The 9,219-nt window shown below is 43.2% G+C and overlaps 1 protein-coding gene across 1 annotated transcript; it reads right to left on the reverse strand.

Annotated features, from left to right (window-relative positions):
• Positions 1–217: 217 nt before the first annotated feature.
• Positions 218–7,350, reverse strand: LOC123164083 (MADS-box transcription factor 5). Its single transcript, XM_044581496.1, has 8 exons — positions 6,997–7,350; positions 3,479–3,554; positions 2,664–2,725; positions 2,024–2,123; positions 1,797–1,838; positions 1,661–1,702; positions 806–942; positions 218–451 (listed from the first exon to the last, which is right to left on the reverse strand). The coding sequence occupies exons 1-8, from the start codon at positions 7,179–7,181 to the stop codon at positions 412–414; spliced, it is 684 nt and encodes a 227-aa protein (XP_044437431.1). The 5' UTR covers positions 7,182–7,350; the 3' UTR covers positions 218–411.
• Positions 7,351–9,219: the final 1,869 nt, after the last annotated feature.

Here is a 9,219-nt window from a genome sequence, read left to right on the forward strand (position 1 = left end):
TTATATATTGAATTAATGTTCGAAACATGTTTCTCATTTCATAATTATGGTATAGTTACCTAATTTTTACTTTATTTTCGTTATGGAAATGGAGATGAATTGCTATACTTTTATGAACATTTATGGATAACATGTTAGTGCAGTGGTGACTTATTGTTTGTAGCTATGCACTGACACGGTGCACTTATTTTCAGTACCCTCAGTTCAAACTGAGAGATTGTGTGGTCAATTCAGCATCCAACATTCAGATAATTCTCCTCTCAAGTTTAAAATAGCACACAATATGATTGAATAGTACATAATAGGTTGTTTTAAGCTAGAACCCATGGATAAAAGAAAGCATTGCATTAAATTTATATCACATAGACCCAACATAGGACATCTGCGCTCAGGCTCAGCTAATACAACCATTCATTCTTTGTTCAATTGATCCAGGAAATTTCGTTGATACCTGCACACGATCGTAATAGGTAGTTACGAAAAAAAAAAAGACAAAGACATGTTTAAAAAGGAAACCTGTTTATTGATTCTGCACAAGTTGTTCTAGTGTGATACTTCAGTTTCTGTTGGTAATGCAAATTGGGATTTTATCCCTTTTTTTACATGTTGGCAATCTTGCTCAAATATAGTACTGTATTCCTTTCAAAAAGAATGTTTAAAAATCAATTCCTATAATTTACTAAAGTATGAGCTGTTGATATGAGTTTTCCTTTTTGCTGAGATTATTTATATTTAAAGAACATAGTTAATGTTAATAAGGCATCATGCTTGGAGTCTTTTATTAATAGCTGAAGAAAAAAATTACCCTATACGCAGGGAAGGGTCACAAGCAGGATGAAAATGCTCCTGTTGATTAGCTTGATTAGCATGGCCACTAGACCCACTAGGTCCAACATCCTGGCAAGACATTTGCAGCACATTTTGCGCAGTAGTTTCTTGTATCTGGTACAACAAAGAGGTAAAAATTGAAGCATGCATAGCTCACACTTCTTTTGAATATACGTGACGAGCTCAGCCACTAATTTACCATTTCCAAGAAGAACCACAGCCATGGAATTTTAACAACAATATAAATACCTTCTTTTGCCAAGAATTCTATGGTCAGTTGTGCATTTCCATCGAACAAGCAAAGATACACATATTCAGAAAAAAATTGAAAGAGCAGGACTTTCTAATTGTGCCGTGTCTCATATTTTTCAGTTGCACGATTTTTCTTTAGTTAGGAGAAAGAAACTAGATGATTGACAATTTAATGAAATAACCGAGACAATACAAAGTCGGCTAGTGCTAACTTTCCCTTCATATATACTCCCTCCGTTCCTAAATATTTGTCTTTCTAGATATTTCAACAAATGACTACATACAAAGCAAAATGAGTGAATCTACACTTTAAAATGTCTACATACATCCGTATGTGGTAGTTCATTTGAAATGACTAGAAAGACAAATATTTAGGAACAGAGGGAGTATGTTTTTATTTTATCACTGAGGCTTCCCTGTACTGTGTATGGAACTCCTGAGCATGTCTAAATGAGGATTAACCAAAATAGTTTGTGTATATATGGCACATTCAGGCTAAGCCGATGCTGGAAATAAAAAAAATTGATTAAAACCCGTGAGGGAAGAGATGAGGTTTATCACTCATATTGACGTATTATACCTTCTTCCGTAAGTCTTTATTAACATCTTGCAGTTGTTGTTCCTGCACAAATTAGTAATTAGTAATTCTGCGGCCTCTACGCTGAAAGAAATATATTGAACAAGATCAGGGCTTAACAAGACGACACATGAGTTACCTTGCGCTTGAGATCAAAGAGCTGATCAAGTGACTGCTGGCTCTGTACAAGTCATACACAGAAATAGCTAGTCAGCATGACATTCTACAAGTTAAACAGATCTGATCTCAAACATTTATATATTATTACAGCATGCATCTGAAATCTGAACCTACGACTTGAGAAATACATATATATATATGTAGAAATATGATCACCAATGAATTTACTTGACTATGATGATGTACCTTTGTCGCCCTGATATGTTTGAGAGATATCTCAATTTGGTTCTCAAGCTGTTCAAGTTCCTTCATGTTAAGTGGGCCCAAGTCCTCGCCAAGAAGATTTCTGTAAAAGATCAAAAAATTTAGGCACTAACAGCTCCTCTCTTCTCTCTGTTATCTCTCTATCTTCTCTCAACTCTCTAGTACACACATAATGAAAAAGGCTCAACACATTCACACGTACTGCATTAATCACTCCATGCTCTCATCACTTCCTAAACTCTCTCCATGATCAAGACGACCCGGGAACCATCCAAGCAAACTATATGCTAGTGCTTCTCCTTATCTATGCTACATGATCTCTTCTTGCTTGCAGGCCATGCGACCACACTTAATCCACCAACTAATCTTCTAATGCAGCAACTAAAACGCACGGAGCCACACAACCACACACATGTCTGCGTCTACTAATGTGTGTTTGCCTCCATCTCCCTCTAAGAACACGCATGCTAAGTCCATGTCATCCATGCTCGCTTAGCCACTAACTCGACTCTAAAATGCATGACAGTATTAAATAGCAATCGATCACCTGGTAAGTAATTAATGATCCACATGATCGATATATCTAACATTTCCTATAGTTGGCTAGGTAGGGACTGCATACCTCTGAGTTGTCTGTAGGAACTCAACTCTTGTCTTCAGCTTTAAATACTCCTGGTAATTGCTCTAGTTTGGATAAGAGAAATTAACAACCCACTGGTCAAGTAATCGAGTGAAATCATGACTATAATACAGAACTACATTATGCATAAACCATAGATATGTATGGTTGTTTACAAGGTACTGCAAAAACTTTCTAGAAGATAATAGCTATGTCACAATGAAAATAGAAGGGCATGACATACTATAAGATGCTGCTAGTTAAGTATTCCAAAGTTGATAATATGAACGACAAAGCGTACATAAATTAGCATATATAGTAGTTTTTACATCACATTGAAGTTAGGGGATAAGTCCTCTCCAGCGTTAATTAGTTTTGTTTTTCACAAAGGGATATTAGATCCATCATGTGAGAGCTCTGTGCATGTGCAAATGTTCAGAAAGTTTTACTTAATTCCATTAAATACTTGATGCTACTCAGAAGCAGTAGATGGAGCTCTTATATTTCACCACATACCACTGCATTTACTTAACAATTTAGTAGATCCAAATATCCAATTTGAATTATTATTTTGCTTTCTATATTGATATTTGATTCGCTATGACCCGTGAAATTACATTAAACACATTACTTCCAGTCATCAAATTGCCATCATCAGATCCTGATCATAAATCCTATCCAAGACTAACAATTCACAGAACGCACGTGGCATATATATGCCATGTATATACTTCTAGAAACACCGCTCTAGTGTCTAGTACACACTGTTTGGTTTTGCACATAAAATGTATAAGAAGCAACAGTGTTGAAAAGGTTACTAGTTCAATCTCCGGAGCTGCAGTTGCCTCGGAGTTGAAGTTGCAGCTGCGGTACCGCTCCAGTGTCTTGTACATGCTGTTGAACAACAAGAAAAATGGATTATAGACAAGCTTTTGAAAGAAGAAAATCATGATATATCTCTGACCCAATTAATCCTACGAGTTCATGTGTGACATGACCAAACGAATTTGGCATGGTTAAATCGTTTGGAGAACAGTTTTTTCTAAGTCGACCAAATCGGTTAAACAATTGGATGTAAACATAGAGCACCTTTGGATTGAAGGGTTTCTCTAAGAATTTGTAGGATTTTAATCCATCGGAATTTTCCCTATGAAGGATCCCGTTCCAAAGGTTTGAGGCGAGGAGCACAGCAAGCCCAAAAGAAAAGAGAAAGGAAAAAGAAAAACAAGGTTCCATAGCATGATGGCTCGTGATCAATGCAAAATAAAGTAGGGGCACGTACTACATCACTTTTTTCTTTTCTCCCCGAAAAAAAAGTCGCTTTTTTTTCTTTTCGAACAGGTAGTACCACGGCCCTAATAATACTCTCGAGTCCCAGTACGCGTCTTCACGTGTTTGCTACGACTGTACTACTTTTGCACTCCTGGCTGGCCTGGCCTGGCCTAGCTACCGTAGTACTTCGAGTAGCAACATTTCACCCGTCTGCCCGTCCCTGTAAAAGTTCCACGACCGACCGGTAGAGACGACGGCGACGTAGCACCGACCGGTCGCAGGCATGCATGCCAGGAGGAACAAGGTACGTAGGATAGGAATAGGATAAACCCCTGACGGTCGAGCGCATGGATCGACACCGGCCTCCATTTTCTCCGATCACTTCTCCGGCCGTCCCCGTCCTGATCCCCTTGCTGCCTGCGGCCGCACGTACGGCCGCGTCCCCAATGGAACAGTAGTAGTGCAATCTATACCTAGTGAGCAGAATTAAGGCGGAGTTAATGATACCGCTAACATTCTAACGGACTGAATTTCCAAGCCTCAACTCTAGGATTTTTTTTTATTTTTTTGCGAATTTCAACTCTAGGATTTCCATTTAGTGGTTACACCTCATGGGAATTTCCCCTTTTTTATGTGCACCTTTTCTATATTTTGTTTTTTGCGGGGGATATTAACACCTTTTCTGGCTCTTCTAGTTCACGTAAAAAGGACTTGAAGTATCCAAATGGTCGTATCTACAAAATCATGCGCATTGGTTTCAGATGACATTTGAATGCTACATTAGCCTATTCATGTCTTTTTGTACGTAACTCTAATAGTAAATAACTTTCCCCGTTCCAAAATGATTTATTTAGGTTCACCCGCAAAAAAAAACTTCTATTTAGGTTCTTCGCAATGGATTCCCGTGAGTTTTGGAAACAACCATTGCACGTTACCAAGGGATATAGTGATTTATTTGGTAAATAGTATTTTATTTCGGCGGGACCGCATTAGAGGGGCAGGGTGCTCCTGCGATTTCACTAAGAAGAAGAAGGGAGTTGTCCCGATTTGTAAGAAAAACTAGGTCAAAAACCGCACAACGTTATTTGGTAAATTCTATTCTAAATGGATTTTATTTGGTAAGCATTTTTTTAGAAGTGGTAACGCTTATCAGTTTACGAATGAACATGGTTTTATTTGGTAGGTTCACAAAACATGGGACAATTATGGCGGTTTTCAGAGAAGACCGGTGAGGGAAAGCAGAGATGGGAGAGCAAAGAAAAATCAAAAGAGGAGGGAACTAGAGAGGTCGGACGAATGGTTGACGTATGATGGAACCTCACGTTCGTTTTAGACAGTAGAGATTTCTCGCTACTTCCTCTATTAATTTGATTCGAAAGTACATGTTATTCTGAAAAAAAACAAATGCCAGTAAATCTGTTTAACACCGTCTACTCCAAGATATTACTCCCTGCGTCCCATGTTAATTGACGCTGAGGAAGTAAAAACCATTCGCATTTTGAAGGTGAAATAAATATGTTGATGCCATTTTTGGAGGGCAAAAAAGAAAAACCGGATGAGTACGGTACTTTTTTGAGGGTTGATGAGGACTGTACTGGTAGTATAGTACTACGGCCGGCTGATGTTTCTCCAAGCTCCGGTACGCGCACACTTCACGTGTTTGCTTCGTGCCGTTTCGTTTGTGAACTGTGGCTTGTGGTCTGTGGACGAGCGACGGCACGTACACTGGACTACCAGCTGGCGTTTCACCCGTCTGTCCGTGTCCGTCCGTCTGTCAAAGTTCTCTACCGCTACTAGGATAACCCTGAGCCTGACGATGGAGCGTACGATGTCGTTTCACCGGATTACTTCTCCGGCCGGGCCGCGTGCACATACGATTAAGGCGTGACGACGGAGCGGCGCACCACCGTCGCCGTGAGCGGTCGCCACGCCATGGCGTCGATCTCTCCGGTGGACGACGACGAGGTACGTACGTACGTACCACGCCTGTCCGTCTGTCTGTCAGATGTCTACGGCCAGAACGCACTGCTAGGCTGGTACCGGCCGGTGAATTCATTCCGTCGTTCACATGCGGCCGGAGAGCAGCATGGTAGTACTCCGGTCCTGCTCCGGCATAAGATCGCTCCTGACGAGGACTGGCCAAGTGACGGGCCGGCGCGTACACCGATACACATGGGCTTTCTCCATAACTTTTGCTCTACCGGTCGCGTGCGCGTACGGCCCCTGAGTAGTCACCCAGACAAGACGGGGGGAGAGAGAGAGAGAGAGAGAGAGAAGGGATGGGAGGAGGAGGAGAGAGGGCCGGGGGCTCAATGGAACAGTAGAATTGGATCCGGATGAGTGGCTCCCAATGGAACAGTAGAATCTCCACACACACAAACACACACCAGAGAGCCAGAAAGAGAGATCGAGAGCCAGATCTCCCAAGAACTCGACGAATGGAAGATCAAACATACATACATAAAATTAACACAGGAGAAGGAGAGTAACTAGTACTAGCTGGTTGATTTGTTTTCTGTGCTGGGCAACAAGCCGGCCGGCCGGTAGGGGAGATCGGGACAAGCAGTTAGTAAAATTGCTTGTGTGATTCTTACAAACAAAGGTGCTATGTGTACTCTATGTGTCTGCCTGCCCAGATCTGGGTGTGCTAGCTAGGGAAAACGAAGCAGCTAGTGGTTCTGATTCATCGGTCGATCGGCATGTGCGTGGCTAGTGAGGAGCACGGCACGGGTCTGCCGGAAAGAAAAGAGCTGAGGCGAGAGGCTAAGCGCTACGGGATATAGCTAGGATCGAGCCTGGATGACACCATCAGCTGCCGCTTACAGCGAGCTCGACTCGCGTAAGCACCAGAAGAGGGAAGGGGAAGCATCCCGCCGCGCGCTGATGGATGAATGGATGGATGGACGGACGATAGGGAAGAGAAGACGCGGCAAATCAAATCCTTACCCAAAACAGCAACAAGAGAAGAGGGGCTACCATGGTAGCCATGCGTCTAGATGAGCAACTTTTTCATACAATAAAACAAATCAGAGAGTAGGATGAGTCGGATGCAGCGGTTGGGTACCATGAGGAGGTGGAGAACTCGAAGAGGCGGCCGCGGGTGGAGAAGATGATGAGCGCGACCTCGGCGTCGCAGAGCACCGACAGCTCGTACGCCTTCTTGAGCAGCCCGTTGCGGCGCTTGGCGAAGGTCACCTGCCGGCTGATCTTGTTGTCGATCCGCTTCAGCTCCACCTTGCCGCGCCCCATCCTCTTCTTCCCCCCTCGCCTCTCTCTCTCCTTTCCTCTTCTCCTTCTCCCCGCTTGCTTGCTGCTCGGATACCACTAGCTAGCCGGAGGAGGAGGACGAGCTGCTGTCGTAGAGTACTTACCTCTCTTTATGGTTTATTATGCTATGCCATGGCAGGACGGACGGATGCTACACGCTGGCCTGGCGTGGCCTACCCATGCATTGCACCTGCACGTACGGTGCTATCCTGTCCTGTCTTTGCTTGGGCTCGCTCCGTTCCCTTTCCGCTGTAGAGTATCTCGCTCCAAGATTTTCTACCCCTCTCCGCCTCTATCCTGTCGTCCTGTCAGCCGTGCTCTCTCTGTCACCGCCGTACTGCGTGGCCCGCCCGTCCCGTCGATCGTCGCTCCCCCCTAGGCCCTACGACCTAGCTTGGCAGCGGCCATGGCTCTCGCAGCGGCCGCCCGCTCCGCAACAGTGACGGGTGGGGCGGGCGGAGGGGCACGATCCAACGTGTCGACTGCTTCCATCCAGGCCCCAAAGGCACCAACAGATGGACACCAGAGCTAGCTCCGCCATCATTTCGTCGAGAGAAGAACTTCATTTTAACTTCGCCGGCCCAGATGGATCATCGATTGGATGGATCATGGATGGACGGCGTACCGGTACGATTGGACTCCTCCTCCCTGCTCGGGTTATGAGACACGTACGTCGTGTTTGGGAGACGTGAAAATTAGACGTTTCAGCCACAATTTGTTCCCTGTTTGATGTGGTGGGAATTAGCGGCGGGAAATCGGGAGGAAGCTCTATCCCAGCTAAAATTAGGAGGGGACTAAGGTGGTGTTTGGTTCTTTAGTCCTAGGACTTTTTCTAGTCCCAACTAAAAAGTCCCTAGTTCCTAAAAAGTCCCTCCCTGTTTGTTTTCAGAGACTAAAAAGTCCCTAGTCCCTTCCTAGAGGTTATTAAATGACCATGTTGCCTTTAGTATATAGAAAAATAACAATCAAACAACACCATGGGGTGGCGGGCCAATGGATGCATGGAGGGGCATTTTTGGAAAAGTCCCAAAAAGTCTTAAAAAGACTCTCCAAATGCCTAGTTTAGTCCCTAAAAAGTCCCTCCCGTTTGTTAAAAAAGTATTTAAAGGGACTTTTTCTAGTCCCTACACAAAAAAGTCCCTGAAAACTAACACCCCCTAAGGAAGAGACGCCTGTGAATTGACCTCACCTCTTTAATTCCCTTTCCCCTTCCCTCATCAACTCCTTTACCCCCAATCAAGCACCCTTTTACTCTCATTCCGTATCACTATTTTCCACCAAACAACGGCCTGATTGCTCGCATATGGATTCCGTGATTCTTTAAAGAATGTAATTTTTTTTTGCGAACCAACGTGTGATTGGATGGTTAAAGGGACTGTGGTATCCCAGCCCACCAGGGTTCAAGTCCTAATGCCTATGGTGACTTCGTAAATTTCAAGATGATATGCCGGCTCAGTCTTTCGGAGGTGCTCATTGGGGTAGGGTGTGTGTGTGTGCGTTCATAGGTGAGTGTATGCGCATATATATGAGCGCTTGCGTCTGTACTGTGTTCAAAAAAATGTGTACATTTTTCGCACGTCAAAAAGGGTAGCTGCAAATTCCTACAAACGCAGACCCGTGTAGATTTTAAAAAGCAACTGCACAGCAAAATAAAAATGGATCCAAATCAAACCTACAAAATATAATTATTTTTTTGCGTGAAATCTGCAGAATATATTATAACATACAAAGCCAATATCCAAATAAATACTACTACAAATTATATATAGGGACAACGGTCGCGCATTTGTGAAGTGCACAACTGGTGAAGGATTTACCGAGTCGATATAACAACTAGAAATAAAGGATGGTTGTATTGACTTGAGATCATAGCATACGTACATGTGATGTCATTCTATATGTTATATATTGTTCTCGATCAACTTATCTTTATTTATATACCTTTTTTTTTCCTTACCGAGACGTAGTAAGCTCGTTGTAATTTTTTCACGTACTCCCTCTGTCCAAAAATACTTGTCGG

The sequence above is a fragment of the Triticum aestivum genome, chromosome 7D, assembly GCF_018294505.1.
Source record: "Triticum aestivum cultivar Chinese Spring chromosome 7D, IWGSC CS RefSeq v2.1, whole genome shotgun sequence".
Taxonomy (NCBI): domain Eukaryota; kingdom Viridiplantae; phylum Streptophyta; class Magnoliopsida; order Poales; family Poaceae; genus Triticum; species Triticum aestivum.